Genomic DNA, 19,925 nt, shown 5'->3' on the forward strand with positions numbered 1-19,925 from the left:
TTAGTAACTTGTTATTCTTTATCTTTCCATTCTTAAAATAGTATTATTAAAAAAATAAGCCTTATTTCAATATCCAATCATTTGTTTAAGTCTGCTTAATATCCAAATTTATCATTAGACAATCACTTACTTGTATTTTTTACTAAAAATTACAATTCCGGATACATTAAAACGGTTAAACTTGTAACAGAATCCATGATAAAAGATAAACAATATTTTTATATATTATATTTTATTTATTATATTATATCTATTAAATTAATATTCTATTGTTATTTGTGATGATGAAGCTTTATTTTTTTTATGATAATAAGGGATGAGACGAGCAGGACGTTCAGCAGATTTTAATTGATACGCCCTGCCCATTACAATGCGGTGCTGCTCAGGATTCTTGAAGAACCCAAGAGTTCTGGGCGGCACTAAAATAGCACTCGTCAACTTGAGACATAAGATGCTAAGTTTCATTTGCCTAGTAATTTCACTAGCTACGGCGCCCTTCAGACCGAAACAAAATTCTTACACATTACTCTTTCAAGGCAGAAATAGGCGCCAACGTAGTACCCATAATCTAGGCATCCTGTGCAAAGGAGCCTCCCATTTCATTTATCATGATTGCATATACCATGTCAGCATGAATATAACACGTTAATTTTCGCGCAATTATTTTTAACCGACTTCTAAAAAGGAGGTTCTCAGTTCGATTGTATTTTTTTATGTTTGTTACCTCAAAATATTTGGTTTGATTTGGATGATTCTTTTTTATGTTTGAAAGCTGGTGCTTCTCCTGTGATCTCATTTCAATTTGGTCAATCAATGAGAAAACCATAAAAGTCTTATATACAAATTAAGTATGTGCACGACATATGGACGAATAACTCAATATCAAACCAATTAGAAATGATGTACTTCAGGAGTAGCTTGTTGAGATTTTGTAGAAGTTCTGACTATAGGATCCATGACTAAGAAACGGAACCCTTCAAGTCAAGGGAACAAATTAACGATACTCAGCCGAAACCTTTTTAGTGCTCTCTGGTTTGTTGATTCACCTACCATAATGTTGTTATGGTCAAGTACCTAATTATCGTGGTCAAATATGATATGAATATGAAATATGATATGATCAATTGAACTCCTTAACGACTTACATTAAGGGCTATCAGACAAATTAGTTAGTGTACTTCAGATTCACTTAAAATCAAAAAACTTAACAAAAAAAACCGATTCCAACAAAATAATGCATGCAACAGAGAGTATATAAATTATTGCATATTTTACAACAATCTAATTAATTCCAACTCCAACTCCAAAATTAACAGTAATTGTAACTAGAATTAGTTTAACTTGATTGTATAAAAATACGCAATTATTTTAATTCTTTTAAGTGTAGGTATATTATATCTATCGTTTAGCACAGTATTTGTTTGAAGTCGGATGTTGTTTGTTGAAATTTTGTTTAAATATAACCTTGGATGTGATTTAAGCGATCAAGATAATAAATAATAATTAAAGATTACGAGTGGCCTTTAACGATGAAGCCTCATCTCATGCCATAATTATCAACCGGTTTAATGATTTTAAACATGGTCACACTAATCTCACCGATGATTTACGTAAGAGCAGACCTTCTACGGCGACGACTGAAGATAATATCAGTGTTGTGCGGTGTATAATGAAGACTGATTAAAAAATTTGTAGGGGAACCTGTTTAAACTTGTCACTATGTGTACAAAAATCTGGTAAAAAAGTGTGGCAACAATTCCCACGATTTTAAATTCTATTGTTTAGTGTAATCTGTACGTCATAAACGTAAGTATTTTTAAGATGCTTTGAAGTCTGATAGTTTTAAACGTTTTATAATAGTAACTGAAATTTATATAACATGATTCTTTTCTTTAATTCGTATTAAAACAATCATAAAGTTACGAGATATATAGTAACCCGCTGATATTGCTGTCAACTCTGGGCTGGCGCACCCCAGTATCAGCTCGATCCATTTGACCGCGTGCAACGTAGAGCAGCTCGAATTGTCGGGAACCCAGTGCTCTGTGAACGGCTGGATCACGGCGTTGCTTAGAGATGTCGCTTCATTTACGACACGCCAAAAGTTACGATATCATGCCCACCATCTGGATGTGTAGCGGTCTTCCACACTGCGGTTTTCAAGGAGCTTTCTTCCACGTACTACAAAGCTGTGGAATGAACTTCCTTGTGCGTTGTTTCCGAGACAATACGACATGGGTATCTTCAAAAAAAAGTGTGTACACCTTCCTTAAAGGCCGGCAACGCTCCTGTGATTCCTCTGGTGTTGCAAGAGATTGTGGGCGGCGGTGATCACTTAACAACAGGTGACCCGTACGCTCGTTTGTCCTCCTATTCCAATAAAAAAAAACACGAAATTATTTCAAATCCACCGTTTTGTTGAAGTTAAAGTGACCCATCATCAAATTCAGACAAGTTTAGGCATCGATGTACAAAATCCTTAAAAAATGCTAAGTAGTCTTGAATCTTTGGATACTTCATAATTTGACCGAGGCCCATAAACTGTGCCGTCTTGGTTGGTGCTACGAAATGGTGGAAAGGATAAACGAAGGTGACTCAAATACAATCAAAGCAAGTTTTACTTTTGTGATCTTAAAATCAAAAGTGGTCTGTTAATCGGTATTTTTCTTCTGAGGAGTTGTGAACTAGAGTGAAGAGATATCGAAGCGTGGGAAAAAAGATGGTGTCCTCGTTCTTCAGAAAGACAGTTCGTAACGCGACAATCAATTAAAGGATAGAACAACAGATAAACAAAGCGGAACACTAACAATTGTTTACCACTTGTCTTCAAAAAAGTTCAGAGAAACAACCTCGCAGTAGGATCCGTCTTCACCACGACAATACTACGCATACCGCCCGGCAAACGAAAAATTATTTGGCGACATCACACATAGAATAACTGGGTAACCCACCTGGTAGCCCCGACCTTGCACCATTCGGTTTTTATTTATTCCTGAAAATAAAACAAAATCTTCGATGAAATTTTCTGGACGCCGAGGCAGCTGTGGCTGCATTTCAAAAGGCAGTTGAAGAGACCCCTAAGAAGAAGCAAAAAAAGATTGTAGGAGAGTTTTTTCCCCGTTTCTTCTCTTTCAGAGCGTCATTTGTATCCGAAGCGGTAGTTGTATCTAGTATATTAGAATGACATCAAATATAATTCGAAAGGAATCAATTGTGAGAAAATAAATGCCTTTTATGCCGTCTTATGGAAGAGTAGGGTTTTCTCAGTTAAGTTTGATAGTTATAGCACAGAGTATGGAATATCTTAATATATATATATTTCTTGTGTGCGTGTCTGTATTGTATGTCACTGAACTCCTCCTGGACGGGTGGACCGATTTTGATGAAATTTTTCATTTGAGTTCAAGGGGATTTGAGGATCGTTTAGATTAACAATTCAACTACCCCCTAAACGGCTGGACCGATTTTGATGATATTTTTGTGTGTTCCAGTGAATTTGAGATTGGTGTGTGTCTTCAGATGGATTCAAGAATGGTTTAGATTCACAACTAAACTACCTCCTAAGCGGCTGGACCGATTTTGATGATTTTTTTGTTTGTGTCAGTGAATTTTTGATTGGTTTAGATTCTCAATTTCGTCCATATAATATAATTCTCCTGCTCATGTGTATGTTAGTGAACTCTTCATAACGGCTGGACCGATTTTTCAAATTAACAACGTGTGTACAGGACAACGTCTGTTGGGTCCACTAGTTTTTTTATAATAGCTTAATGCCCTTAATTTAATGCTGAATAAATGCTGTCGATACAAGAGAAGTACAAACTAAGTAAATATGTGTTAGTTTTAATGCCACAATCTAAGATAAACTCAAAGACACATTCATTAGTGAACGATTTGCTAATGACCGGCCCAGTTTTATATTGTGCGTTTGTTATTTACAGAAGCCGTCTCGATAATGGAACATTTAAGTAGAGAATGTTTTACAACTGGAGGAATTCAAAAGATGTGGGGAGGTCCATTGCTATTAATAGGTAAAACCAAAGTGTAGCGAATTCCTAATAGATTTTATATAGTTTATTGGTTTAATATATTTACCTAAGTGACTTTTATACACCTCTCACCTGTGAATGCGCCTAAAGTTGTAAATTTATATCAATATGTTTGTCTTTATTTTATTTGATGAGTAGTGAGTACATACATTATCATGGTTTTATTGTTAGTTCATTTGTACTTTAAACTGTGATATAATTATAATATTCCCATTAAAATAAGTACGTAACAAATAATGCAATTTGTAATATTGTTTTCAGGGTTAACGAATCCAGCAGACATTGAATATGTTTCGAAAAATTGCTTGGAGAAAGATCTATTAATTATGAAGAGTGTAAAAGGAATCACTGGTGATGGTGGAATTTTCGCCCCTGGTATTGTAACAGTCAAGTGATTTGATGATAAGAGTATTGGTTTAACTTAACTTACTTGAACCTTTCTTATGTTAAATGTGAATTCTCATTTCAGTTTCAATATGGTCTAGAAAAAGAAAGGTGATTATTCCTGCGTTTAGCCCCAAAATACTCAATAGTTTTATGGATATATTTTCTCGAAGATGTGCGGATCTTGTTGATAAACTTAAGGACTTGAGTGGCACCGGTACATTCGATATTTCGCCTATTATCAACAATTTCACATTAGCGTCAATAGCTGGTAAGAATAACGCCATTATTTAAGGCAATAATTAAGTTATTAGTAAGGTAGACATAGAGTCAAGTAATTTTGATATATATCGCACACCGGATGCAATAACAAATGACGTTTTTTCAGGAGATTGATTTAAAAGTTGTCGTTTTACTAAAATGAAATCGGTCTATTATAAATTTATGATCTAAATATTGTTTATATATCATATTTTAAAATGAAGGTTGCTACAGAAATAAAAATCTTAGGTAAATGCCATATTTAAGTATTTTTAAACTACGGTACCTACATTTATGACATTTTTGCACAGAAAATTAAATTAAACGTAGAACTTTGCTGTGCAATATCGTCATAAATGCTGAACTAAACAAAATATCCACACGCCTAATTAAGAAGTAACACATACACTTAACTTTACAATAATATATATACATAACAATTACTAAAACTATTATTTAAATAAATGGTATTCAAAACTATAACAAATTGATGAATAATTTCTTATGTTTTAAATTACTAATGAACTAACAAGCTTGAAATAAAATTTGTAGAAAAGTCAAACAAGGGCTTTTTAAATAACTCGCATTTTTGTATTTTACTGTACTAGTTAATGACAATTGAAGTATTCTTAATGTTTTTAGTTGTTGTACTTAATTACTCTTACAAATAATGAATCTCTATCTTTGGGATAAAGTTAATGATTGTGGTCTCTCACTGGTTGTTGTATTTCTGATTTGTTAGCCGTGTCTTCCTCTTCTTTCATAATGTTAAGGCCTTCATTGTTATGCCTGCATTCTATAATTGTACGTGAAATCCCCTCGGTGATACCCAAAGTATTTATAAAATATGTCTTGCTTACTCTAATCTCACTTCCTTCATTGAATAAATAAATAGCCGTGTATGGTTTTCTAGGATTATTTTCACGAGATTCTTTTATTCTACGACATGATCGCTGTAGAAGGCACACACAAGTTCCCAAATAACCCCACTGTCGTTGTAAGTGGCGTAACAGATAAAAAGCATACACTATCTTACTTTTTTATCACAATTAGGGAGGAGACGAGCAGAACGATCAGCTGATGGTAATTGATACACTCTGCCCATTAAAATGCAGGGCAGCTCAGGATTCTTGAAATACCTAAAAATTCTGAGTGACACTATAATTGCGCTTGTCACCTTGAGACGATGAAGATATTATGTTTAGTTTGCCCAGTAATTTAACCAGCTACGGCGCCCTTCATACCGGTACACAATAATGCATACACATTACTACTTCACGCCAGAAAAAGGCGCCGTTTTGGTACCCATACACGTAAAGATCTCTATTCTTGAGAAAATTTTGACGAACATGATAGTCGGCATTTATATAACAATAAATCTATGTACTTTAACCAGTTACTAAAGAAGTATATTAATGACCAGAATTTTTCAGTATTTGGCAATATTTTATCCATTTGTTTGTATCGAGAATACGTTTTCTACTACGTTCTATTGTTCTGCACTCTTGGTTGATATTTTGAGTGTTATGAGTTACATAGTCATATTCCGATGATGACGATATTTCTGAGCAGCTAGAACTGCTATTGTTATCCGAACTAATTGACTCGTTATCATCAGTTTCAGAAGTCACGTCCAAATGAGTTTCCTTCATAGGAAACTTTAATACGCAAAAAAAAATAGATAACTGTGTAAAAAATACTGAATTAGAAAGTCTTATACCATACCTGAATGTCATCATCACTTACATTTGAAGGTTCATCAGTGCTTGTAATCAAATGCTTTGTTATATCATCATCATGAGGGTTTTAAATAGAAGAATTCTGCATTTTCGATAATGCTAAATGCAAAATGGAAAAAATACATAAGTACGGATTTGTCTACACAAAATGCAAAATAGATAAAAACTTACGTTACTTACTTATCACTCACTTTACCTTCTTTAATACTTCTTTGTTTTATTTAAGCAAACGTAATATTTTTTTTACCTCTTCCATCCATAGTTTAATTTCAGTGAAAACAAAGTAAGGATAACACGTATTGTTTTTTGTAAGTACCTTATATACAATATTTGGACGTCCATTTTATAATTACAATGGAATTAAATTAAATCTGAAGTTTGCCAAAAACAAATAATGAAAACGATTTATCAGTTATCGTTAGTACATTTCTGGGACGATATTAAATAATTGTAATACTCGTAAATGACGGTAACACTTGCTGTTTGTATTAGAGAATAGAACTACAAAGTCAGAACTGTTCCCTTGTGTCATTATTGCCCCAAAATTGTACGAAATATTTATATATACGTTATTGCTCCTACATAAAACACTTCCTGACGCGGAGTCGCGAGCAACTGAACAATTAGAACGTTCTCACACTAGCGTTTACAAAAACCCGCCAAAACATTTACGACCTCAGTCGGTCTTTATAAGAGTTTCATTTATGATACTGATGTACCGGCTGTAGACGCAAGTACGACATCATTGTGATTAAAAACTCATTTTACCAATTTGCGCACTTATTACATAATAACGTCTACCCTACGTGCAATAGCACCCGATGTGCGATATGGTGTTCATCAAACTGTAAAACAATAATATCTGTCAAATAGGGTATACGCATGAATTTTAAAAATACTTAAATTTGATTTTTTACATCCTAAAAATTATCAAGCATATGGATAATTCTTGTTTAGAGAAATTGAGAAGATTTTAGTCTGTAATATGTTGGTGATTACTTATTTAGAACCTATTTTTTTTACCTAGAAATGCCTATAAATTCGCAATACAACTAATTCAGTCTATGACATTTCATAACATTTTAGTAATAATTCATACAATGAGCGGGCGCGTTTTTATAAAGTTTATAGTTTGATTTTTTACTTTAATAATGCAAAAACTTAAAACAAAATCTTAACATTGTTCTCAACGAGAATCATGTGTTAATGATCTTTAATAACAGAAAAAACAATGGATATGGTAATTACAGTCAAATTATATTTTCTGCATTTATATATTATGTTTAGTCATAGAAATAAATATGAGAAAATATGAATTTAGAAAACTTAAAAAATAAATAAATTATCATATAATTACATTGCAACTTTCACTCTTTTCAATTCAGAAGAAATAAAATCTGGGTTCGAAACACAGAATCACGTCATCAAACAGCATCGTAAGATTATCTGATTGCGTTTTAACAAATCCACTGTCAGTCATTGTAAATAATATGGTAATTATACAGATCTTTGAATAATAAAAAACCAACATATAATTTAATATATCGCTAACCACCGAAAATAATGTCTAGGAATCATACCATTGCTTATGTGGAGCGGTGTGGAGTTTGCTTATTGGAGTGGTAGTGACATGTTGGGTCCTCACGGACACAACTGAATTGGGCCGGCACGCCCGGAGAAATACCACTCCCCTACTCAATACCGGCGTGAAAGAGCGGCTACGCCGCTGTGTTTCATCCGGTAAGTGGGGTATGCGGAGGCCTACACCCCCCCTCCCAAATACAAATGGCAGCACGAACTAAAAAACATAGACTACTCCAGGACGGTACCAGGCTATGCATTCCTGGAGATTCCGTCCCTTGGCGTCTACAATTAGGGCCTGTACCTAATAGTGGTTGCCCAGGCTGCCCCGCGTATTCTGGAGGGGGCAAATCTGTGCTGAGTCGGGGCAAACAAAGCAGGAGGCTCAATCGACCCTCCTCCAAACTTGCTGTGTACTTTTGCAACATCAGGGAACTTCGCTTAAATTTAAATGCCGTCCACTTTCACCTGGAGACGGCGAAGCCGGCCCTGCTCTTTTTAACCGAGACACAGATACCCTCTCTGGCTGATTCATCTTACCTTTCATACCCGGGGTATAATTTGGAACATTCCTTTATATCACGGGCTGGCGTGTGCGTTTACGTTTGGATGTCTGTTCTCGACGCATGAGTTTTCTTGAAGGACAGGACCTATCCATCACCTGGCTGCGTGTAGACTGCGATAACCATCCGCGAATCTACGCATGCCTGTATAGGTCCCATAGCGGTAACGCAGAGACTGACCGGCTCCTCGAACACATCCAAATGGCTACAGATTCCGTGTTTGAGCAGATCCCCACTGCAGAGATCGTGTTTCTTAGCGATTGTAACGCCTACCACGCCGAATGGCTAGGCTCACGTACCGCCGATCATGCAGGGAGATCTGTTCACGACTCCGCCTTAGCATATGGTCTGACGCAATTGGTTATTGCTCCAACGCGAATCCCAGATGTGGAAGATCGTACACCTTCACGGTTGGACCTTCTGTTGACCTCACATCCGGACGGGTACCTAGTTTCCGTTGACCCTCCTATGAGATCGTCGGAACACTGTCTGATCCGGAGCACCGTGTCGATCACGCGCCTAAAACGGCCCCGCTTCTCGCCGTGTGTGCCACTATAGGTCAGCAGAGTGGGACGAAATGCGGTGTTTTTTTGCATCCTACCCGTGGAGGCAGATCGGTTTTTCGCTTGGTGATCCAGATGCCGCTGCTGACGCTGTTGCTGATGTGGTACTGCAAGGTATGGGACTCTTCATTCCATCCTCTTCTGTGCCTATCGGTGGCAGGTCCCAACCATGGTTTGACCGCCCTTGCAATATGTCCTCTCGCCGAAAGTAGGAGTGCTATCAGGCTTGGGTCAATGCGGTGCTATCTAAGGATGTGAATCCAGTGAACTTAAAAAACACTTCAATCATGTCTCCAGGTCCTTCAAAAGAGTTATTGCTGACGCAAAGTCGAAGCACACAGGCAGAATTGGTGAGAGACTTGCACGCCTTCCCTCGGGAACTCGTGCGTTCTGGTCGCTCGCCAAGGCTGTCCAAGGAATCATCTGCCAGCCAGCCATTCCGCCACTGCTCAGGGCTGATGACTCGCTGGCCCATGACGCGAAAAAGAAAGCTGATCTCCTGGGCTCCCTCTTCGCGTCCAACTCGACTCTGGATGACCAAGGTGCACCACCACCGCATATTCCGCGGTGCAAATCATACATGCCGGAGGTGAAAATCCGGCATAACGCCGTGCTAAAGGCGCTTCTTACCTTGGACATTCACTAATACAGCGGGCCCGATGGCCCATTCTAAAACTGCCACCCTATAGGCTTCCCGAGAAGTTGTGCAAATGGGTCTCTAGCTTTTTGGCCGATCGGAGCATCAAGGTTTTTATCAACGGTGCATTCTCCAACTTAAAACCCATTAACGTTGGTGTGCCGCAAGGCTGCGAGCTATCCCCTACACTGTTTCTTCTGCATATCAATGATATGCTGCAAATCAGCAGTATTCATTGCTATGCAGACGACAACACAGGGTGTGCTTCCTACACCAGCCGTGCCAACATGTCCCGGGATAGCGTCGACAAGAACCGGAACAAACTTGTGTCTGAAATTGAGATTATCCTTTGCAAAGTCTCGGAAAGGGGGCCAACAAAATTTAGTTCAATTCAACCCCAAAAAGACACAAGTTTGTGCGTTCACCACTAAAAAGTCTCCTTTTGTCGTATTCCCTCGATTCGAGATCACTCTTCTAACTGCCACAGCCTGTATTGGCATACTTGGCGTCGATATATCGAGCGACGTTCAGTTCCGTGGTCACTTGGAAGAGAAGGCCAAACTAGCCTCTAAAAAACTTGGTGTACTCAGTAAGGCGAGACACTACTTCACTCATTCATTCATTCATCATGCTCTTCCATTTGACCGCATAGTATACGGCCAAATGGAAGAGCGGTTCGAATCACAGACCATCAAGCCATCTCCGATCGGCTTGATTCTTTGGCATTGCGTAGGGATGTAGGGGCTCTGCATCTTCTATCGCATTTAGCACGGGGAGTGCTCAGAGGACATGTTCGGGTTGATTCCAGCGGCCGGATTCCACCACCGGACATTACGTGCAAAGTACTTCTTGACACACCTGATGTTGCGGATGTCCATGGGCAGTTGCCTAACCTTTCCCCATCCCGTGAGCCTCTTGCCCGTTTGCCCCCTCTTATTTATAAAAAAAATATTTTATCTAGACTTTGACAGTCACACTGCGCTTCAAACATCGAAATGTTTTATATTTCGCGCGTTTTTATTGCACTTTTGTATATTAAATATTTATTAGTCAGCACAAATTTAATAAAAAAAATATTTAAGATAAAATAAATAATAATAAAGATCAGAAAAATAATACTTCAATTAAATATATGTAACTTATATTTAGTTGATATATTATTTTTTCATATACCCTATTATGCATCCCCACTAATATTATAAATGTGAATGTCTATTTTTTTTTGTTACGCTTATACGCCGGACAATTTTGATGAAATTTGGTACAGCGCGCAGCGATAGACTAGAGCTTAAGAAAGGACATTTAATCCGCGGTTCCTGTCCGGTCTTGCAAACTATCCTAGTTTAAATTTCTCACCTTTTTTCCTATTGTGTACCAGGTTAATTCCACGTGTTTGCAAGTCAAGAGTTTTCATCCTTTCCTTTTAGGGTTTTGAGTAGTTTTAGCAAAATTTATCCTCGTGAAAGCGTGGTCATTTTTAATGATCCGATCGAGCGCTAATATCCCATGGACACTGGTTTTCTAAACGAGGAAACTCCAGCTTACATCACTTAATCATTAGGTAAAACAACTTATTAAGCAACCTAATATAGGGTCAAATACGATCTAATAGTATTTCACTATATTATTTCAATATAAATTTCAACGATTGAATCAACTAGTATCTACTCCCTAGTTTTCAATCAACATTAAACTTTCAAACAGTTTTATAGCCACTAGTTTATTTCACAAAGTGGCCGTGTGAGGTTACAGATTTCTTGCAATACGCGGGGTTGTAGAATGCCAGACGCCAAAAGTAATGCATAAAGAACCTACAACTCTACGCAAAGCCAAAGAATCAAACTAATCGAAGATAGCGTGATCCGCTTCGATGATTCGAGCCGTTCTTCTAGGTTTCGGTCAAATGAAAGAAGCTGGTACTGGGGAGTGCCCAGTACCAGCTTCTGAAGCTTGTACTGAAGTTCTTTCTTGAATTAGGTCGATCTTCTCTTCCAAGTGACCACGAAACTGACCATCACTCGATATACCGACTCTGAGTGATCTCGAATTGAGGGGATACGACAGAACCTCACACAATTTCATGTCTTCTCAGGGTTAATCTGGACATAATTTTGCCAGCCCCATTTTGCAAAGCATAGTCTCGATTTCAGACACAAGTTTGTTCTGGTTCTTGTCGACGCTATCCCGGGACATGTTGGCACGGCTGGTGTAGGAAGCACACCCATATATTAAATTTACATTTTAATCACATTAAAATGAGGGATAAATAATTTTATTTTGTTGCTTAGTTGTTTTATTAGTATGAAGTGGGTGATTTTTAGAATAGTATTTATTTAATTTAACCAATAGCTGTTTTAGTCTATAGATGCAATTGCATACTGCATACATACAGTAAATGAATACACAGCTTGTAATAACGTGATAATTATTCTATTTCAGAAACATCATTGGGTATAAGGAATCTAGGTGGAATGAATGATGTAGTTGTATCAGACTTTCTTGAATCCGTTGAAAAGGTTTTTAAACTGGCTTCAAACAGAACATTTTCCGTATGGCTGTGGCCAGATTGGATCTACAAATTATCCTGGCAATATAGACATTTCACAAAACATAACGACAAAATTATAAATCTTACAAACAATGTTAGTATTTTAACGATATATTAAATTTTTTGCCTTTAGCTGTGTTGCTTCAAGTTCATCCTATTCAAAATAAATACGTTTTCGCTGATCTGACTACGCAAAAATTTCATCGCATATGTTAACTCTGACCATTAATTGTTATCGTAGGAATTTACCATCACTCCTACATTTGTATATTTTGACGACGTATGTATCGAAATCCCCATGTAATAATCCAGTATTCGAAAAAAGCATTTTGCTAGTCCCATTTGGTAAAGTGGGAGGCACAGGATGCCGGCTAGATTATGAGTACCACAACGGCGCCTATTTCTGCCGTGAAGCAGTTATGTGTAAGCATTATTGTGTTTTGGTCTGAAGGGCACCGCAGCTATTATATATTACTAGGCAAATGAGACTTAGCATCTTATGTCTTAAGGTGACTAGCGCAGTTGAAGGGCTGCTCAAGATTTTATATAACAATACGTCACTCGTACCGTTGGCTCAGTTGGAACAGAGGTCGTGGTTTCGAGTCCCGCATTGTTCATAAAAATTTTGTTTTCAAATTTTATTTGTGTAATAATCCTAGAAGTGAGGGTTATCACTTTAAAAACATAAAAAATTCTTAAACCTGATTGATTTGAACCTTGAGCACACACGCCTGCTTACCACCCATGCTCTGAAAATATCTATGGTTTTTTAACCATTATTTTATGTGTACAGTAAAAACCTTTGAGATCTCCAAATGCTTGTGCACATACATAAAATTATACTTAATTATAAACCTGAATAAACCTTAGCTAATCTCTTAGGTTTCTACAAATATTAATAGATTATAATAGCTGTTTTTAATATCATAATATTGTTAATGTTAGATTAATTTCAGTTATAAGCAGCTTAAACGTAAAAATATAAAACGAATATTTTGAGACTTTATTTTTTAACAGTTGAATAGATAGTTGCTAACTATATTGATTCTTTGCAATATAATATATTTTATTCCACAATCCATTTCCAGGTCTCAAAATTAAATATAAATTATTTAATGTAATCAGCTTATAAATTCATTTATGATCATCGAAATGTTTATCAATTATTGTTGTACTTAATTTTGTTATTTCAGATTATACGAAAAAAACGCAATGAATTAAAACATGTTGATTTAGATGCTTACGAAAATCAAACAGTTTTTGGTAAGAATCTTGGTTTTTAAAACGTTTTGAACCAGAACACTTGCGATTTTGTACAAAATGCGATGTCGATTTGGCTTAAAAATTACGAGTTTGTTATTTTGATATTATTTTTAATGTGAAGTTCATGAAAACTCAATGTTTATCACAAATTCCATCAATACACTGCCGACTACAAGTTCAACCACCACGCTTACAATATTGAAGCGTTCTGTTTTGAGTGTGCGGTGTGATCTTTAAGAGTTCACCTCTCCTAACCAGGTTGATTGTTAGTCCTTCTGCATGTGACTTGGGTTCATTTAAAAATTGCATTGTAATTAAAGCCATATCGACTCCGTGACACGTGTAATAAAACAATCTACAATATTTAATTTGGGCCTTAAAAATTACAGGGCAAGACGATAAAGTGGATTCATTTCTAGATCATCTTATACTATTATCCCAGCGACAGAATGGTTTCACAGACACAGAACTGCGTGAAGAAATTACAACGTTTATACTAGCTGCTACAGATACAACGGCGATTGCAATTTGTAACACGCTTTTATTATTAGGAAAATATCCAAAAATTCAGGAAAAAGTTCATGAAGAGTAAGTACTATTTTACCAAGTACTAAAACCTAAATCATACAAACAGCGTTATTATAATTTTCGAATGATAACCATAAAACTATTGCATGTTAAATATATTATTAAGGGACTAAAGTCTGAATTTGTATTTAATTATTTAGATTAGTACGTGTATTTGAGAACGCCAATGAAAAATTATTTAAAGACATTTTAAATGATTTGAAATATCTGGATATGGTTTTGAAAGAGTCTCTTCGTCTTTATCCACCTGTACCGATGATTACTCGGAAGGTAACTGAAGAAATTAAACTACGTAAGTATAACAAGCGGTTTGATTGTTTTACATTATATTTTTTAGGACAGGACAACGTCCATTAGATCTATTAAAAATATATGTGATTAAAGAACAAAACAAAAATAGAATATAATTTAAATAAAGATGGGATTAGAACACAACTACATATTAATATCTATAAATCAAAATATGTTTTACTGCCATACAATATAATATTTAGATGTATGAATGCAATTCATAATGACAATAAGCAGTATAAGTGTCCTTACGTTGTTTCCCAACTTAAAAACCGGCAACTTCATGTCCATGGGTAGTTGCCTCACCATTTACCAGCACGTGATTCTCTTGCCTGTTTGCCTCCTCACAACAAGTGAAATAATGCTTTGTCTTATTTAAAATAATTTGACAAATGATAAGGTTAACATTAAATGAGAGTACAAAGGCACTGGATAAATAATGATGAGCTGCCAATTGTATAGAAAAAAAATATTATCTGTATGTCTTTAACGATTTCGTTCATCAGATTGTTACAAGCAAAATAATATTTTCTACAGCATCATCTGGCTATACTATTCCTGTTCAAACTGGTTTAGTTATTTCAATTTGGGGTGCACATCGTGACCCCAATTACTGGGGGCCTGACGCTGATTGCTTCAAACCGGAGAGATTTAAAGCTGGAAGTAAAACTGGGCTCTTCATTCCATTTAGTACAGGACCAAGAAACTGCATTGGTAAGTATCTAATCCGTAATGGCTTTTCGAGGTTTTCCTTTCTATTAATATAATATTTGTAAGTTTATCTCTGACTGTTAACTAATATGCTAAAACAGTGCATGTATTAACCTGTTACATATTCATATCATGAGTTGAAAGAAAAATGTTGAACATTTCTGATAAGCCATCAGAAATGTTCAACATTTTTCGTGCGATAGTAATAGCAAATTTATTATGCTAAATTATGTAAATTGATAATCAACCTTAATGTTACTGCAGTGTGTAGTGATTTTTTTGTCGAAGTCCAATCTTAGCACAGGATATGACTAATGATGAAATTTGATTTATTGGCTCAGTCCTCAAGATAAACTATTTTTATTATAATTAAGTTTGGCTCAGATGGCAACCAGGACTGACTTATTTATTAATTTATAACAGTATTTATTGCACTTGATCATGATAACGTTATTATTTGTTTGACCATGGCGCCCAAGATTGGCTCCCGACGACGTTTCTCCTCAATGGTTAACGGCATTGATATTATTTAATCTTTGGTAAAGATTTCGACAAATGTATTTAAGACATATTAATTTTTGTTTTAGTTTTAAAATTCTTTTTATATTAATATTAAATATTTAATAAATAAATATTTTTTAATTATTTCACAAAATAATTATGGATTTCATAATTGTAAATCCACTTCTTTTGCGATTTTTGACCTATTGAAGTCTGTGATTCAAAATATTGATTTTAAAAAACAACTGTTTTAAATCATGACCTGACGAAAGCTTTCGATTTCGTAAATCACGATAGTTTATAAGAAAAAATAAAAGAATATGACATTAGGGTCTTGAATGAAATCATATTTTATTGGATGCTGGCAGTGTACGCAAGCAAACGTGGTAAACTTTGCATAACTTTTAGTAACTTTCGTGGCGGTCCTCCACAGTGCGGTTTTCAAGGAGCTTTATTCCACGTACTACAAAGCTGTGGAATAAACTTTCTTGTTCAGTGTTTCCGGGACGATGCGACATGGGTATGGTCAAAAAAAGTGCGTATATATTCTATAAAGGCCGGCAACACTCCTGTGATTCCTCTGGTGTTGCAAGAGAGTGTGGGCGGCGGTGATCACTTAACACCAGGTGACCCATATTCTCTTTTGTCCTCCTTTCCCATAAAAAAACGTAAATCACGAGAGAGTAACTCATCAGTTTTTCTTTTCCAACTGTAAAAGATGATTCCTCAGAACAGAACTATTTTGGGTTATTTGATATTATTTATTTAAAGACTTTCGGAAAATATCTGCGTTGTTTTATGTTCTCTCTAATACTGATAATTTAAATGAATGTGAATTGAACATTTACAACTATACTTTAAAAAATAATATTGATTTGCTATATAACAATGAATTTATTAAAATGATCTGGCGCGTCATTTCGTTGGACGAGGGTTTTAAAGAGCGGTTTCCGGCTCATTTGATTCAGTCTCATGCCAGATTTTGGCGAGTCATCACGTCCTGAGGATGCCTCGTGTAGAGGCGAAGCACGTGTCGAATTGTTTAAAGACAAATATTGGTGGAATTAACACTAAAGAAAACTCAAATGATTTTGATAATTATGTATTTCAGCAAAATAACGCCTACTTCAATAAACATTGAATTTATTGAAAACAAAGCATATGCAATTTTGTGTAAAAGGAAGTAAACAAACTGATCTTAATATTAATTATAATGGAATAAATCTTAATAAAGTTGGTAGTACAATATTTTTAAGTGTTATCTTAGATAAGGAAATTAAATAATTTGTGTTGCTAACAGTAATTCTTGTTACTACAGGTTACCAATATGCAATGTTAACAGCGAAAAGTGTTATTGCTTCAGTTCTACATCAATTTAAAGTTGTCGCTGAAGAAGAAGATGGTCCAATTCCTAAAATTGAATGTAAATTCTCTCTGATGTTAAAAGCTAAGCATGGTTATCCTATCAAATTAGAACTTAGATAATGCACTGTTTGAAAATTATTCTATAAAAATTAATCTTTATATTGAATTAAGTGTAAGTACAGTAAGCATTAAATCAATCATTAAATGGTTTTGGTTAAGCCATATTATTTGATTTTATTATTCTAAAGATCTTAATAAATGTATTTTTCCTAATGTTGTTATTATTAAAAATAATCCATCCATCCCATCTCAAAAGTTTTGTTGATATTGATGAAATATTATTTTAAAAAAACAAATTTTATATGTAAAAATATTCTCTGATCTCTGGTGCACCCCAGTATCAGCTAGAACTATATTAGCGTGTGCAAAGCCGAGCTGCTTGAATTTTTGGAGTCCAATACAGTGCTTTGTAAACTACTAGATTACTTGGCGTAGTGTATTTCTTCCACGTACAACCAATTTAATATAAGTTATATAGAATCAATATAATATAAGAAAAAGATATTAAGCAATGTCAGGAGTTCCACACAGCTCCCATGTATCTCAGATAATATTTTTGCTATCTGATAAAGATATTTGCAATTAAATTGACAATTCAACGCTATCCCTTTTTGCAGATGTTCTAAAATTCTATATTGATGCCTCTCCACCTAACCGTAATCTCCTCTAGTCAGACCTTAACAATATTCAGCAATGGTGTGATGTGAATAAATGTAAATAACCATGTTACACGCAGAGAAGTCGTTGAAAATCTGAAGATCCCTGAGAACAAGAGCCGCACTGCACCAGGCGGCGCAGTTGACCAATCGATCCTCAGCAGTGAGAAAAGACTAAGAAGAGAGAGAGAGAAATATAAATAAGTGCTATCATACTAGGTACCCCCGAAAAAAGAATACATTAACTAATACATACAAATTGAATGGCATTGCGCTTCTTTTAGGAAGTTATTTATTTTATTTATTTATTTATTTAGGCACACAAACAAACTACAATAAATTTTGAATTAAATAATATAGTATACAATATATATATATATATATATATATATATATACATATCTGTATTGTAGTTCACTAATAACGTGCACAGCATGCTTTTTACAAAGGTAACAAAAGTTTAGTATCTGAATATAGCATAAACATAAAAACGTAAAATATTAAACTATACATAAACCATTTAAAATGATTACAATATTGTGTCTTATAAATATAATTTCAAATATATTATTTTTTGACAATATTCTTGAATTCTGCCAAATTTTGACTAAATATGTCTAGGTTTTTATTTTTTAGGAGATAATTCATTATAATATCTACACAAGGGGATTATAATACGAGGTATTATTTTTGTACACACACAGAGAAAAAGTCTTTTGTGATCTGGAATTATGAAAAGTGTAAAAATTAAGCGATTGATTAAGTCAATATTGGAATTTATTATTATGTAAATATTCATGATACTTTCTTCTGTCCTCCAAAGATAAAGTTTTGTATTTAGTCAGCCTCTCCCGATAGTTATGAAGAAGCCTTCCTGTGCCTTCTCTGTATGATAATATTTTCAAACACTTTTTTTGAACACTTTCAAGCCTATCGATGTGAACAGTGTAAAATGGAGACCATATACAACAACAATATTCTAGAGTACTTTTGATAATTGTATTAAATAAATAAAATAAACAGAAATTGTTGTGAAATTCCTTTGAAACTCGACAAATGAATCCGAGAAGCTTATTACTTTTGTCTATAATATTCTCATAGTGAGGTCGAAATGTCAATTCATCGTCAAAAAGTACACCTAGATCCTTTACGATTGATTTACGATTAAGTGTTTGACCTGACAGTGTGTAATCAAAAAAAAACTACATTTGGAAATATTTAATGACATTTTATTTATGTTACACCAATTTGCTAATTCAGTCAAATCCTTTTGTAAAATCGTGCAATCATTGGTATTAACAATATTATAATAATTTTTTAAATCATCAGCATAGAGTAAGCATGGACATTTAATCTTCTTGATTAGATCATTGATAAAAATGACAAAAAATAAAGGACCTAGGTGTGATCCCTGAGGAACTCCAGAAGTGACTTTAATTGGACTCGATAGAAAGCCCTTGGCCGCAACTAATTGACTACGATTTGCCAAATATGAAGAGATCCATCTGAGTAAGTTACCGTGAATTCCGTAGGCTTCTAGCTTGTGTAACAAGATTCCATGGTCAACCTTGTCGAAGGCCTTAGAAAAATCTGTGTATATAGAATCAACTTGTCCTCCATTTGAAAAGGCGTTACATAAGTAGTTCTTATAGACCAGTAAGTTGCTAGTGGTAGACCTATTTCTCACAAATCCATGCTGCTGTTCAGAGAGGAATGGTCGAAAGTGATTGTAAATATATTTGTATATAAGAGATTCAAAAACCTTGGCCATAGCGGATAAGATACTGATTGGTCTATAATTTTCACAGCAAGCTCTATCGCCGCTCTTAAAGATTGGGATAATGTGTGCTTTTTTCCATTCATCTGGGAAGACTCCAGTAGTTAAAGATTTATTGAATAAGATTGCCAATGCATTGCTAATCTCATCCACACAGTGAATTAGAAATATGGGGGGAATACCGTCGGGTCCAGCTGACTTATCCTTATTTAGGTTTTTAATTTTTTCTCGCACCTGCCCCTGAGTAATCACAACTTTAGCCAAAGTATCACTATTGGCAAAATCAAAGTGTATCTCAGTAGATCCTGAAGAGGTTGAATAAACAGATCCAAAATACGAGGAGAATAAATTGCATACCCCGTCACCATCGACTGAGGTTTGATTGCCA

The 19,925-nt window shown here is 35.1% G+C and overlaps 1 protein-coding gene across 1 annotated transcript; it reads left to right on the forward strand.

Annotated features, from left to right (window-relative positions):
- The first annotated feature begins 2,568 nt into the window (after nucleotides 1-2,568).
- On the forward strand, nucleotides 2,569-17,164 carry LOC126968173 (cytochrome P450 4C1-like). Its single transcript, XM_050813030.1, has 9 exons — nucleotides 2,569-2,590; nucleotides 4,311-4,424; nucleotides 4,519-4,704; nucleotides 12,217-12,326; nucleotides 13,519-13,588; nucleotides 13,978-14,176; nucleotides 14,317-14,468; nucleotides 15,005-15,181; nucleotides 16,998-17,164. Exons 1-9 carry the CDS (start codon nucleotides 2,569-2,571, stop codon nucleotides 17,162-17,164), a joined length of 1,197 nt encoding a protein of 398 aa, XP_050668987.1.
- The last annotated feature ends 2,761 nt before the right edge of the window (nucleotides 17,165-19,925 follow it).

The sequence above is a fragment of the Leptidea sinapis genome, chromosome 15, assembly GCF_905404315.1.
Source record: "Leptidea sinapis chromosome 15, ilLepSina1.1, whole genome shotgun sequence".
NCBI lineage: Eukaryota > Metazoa > Arthropoda > Insecta > Lepidoptera > Pieridae > Leptidea > Leptidea sinapis.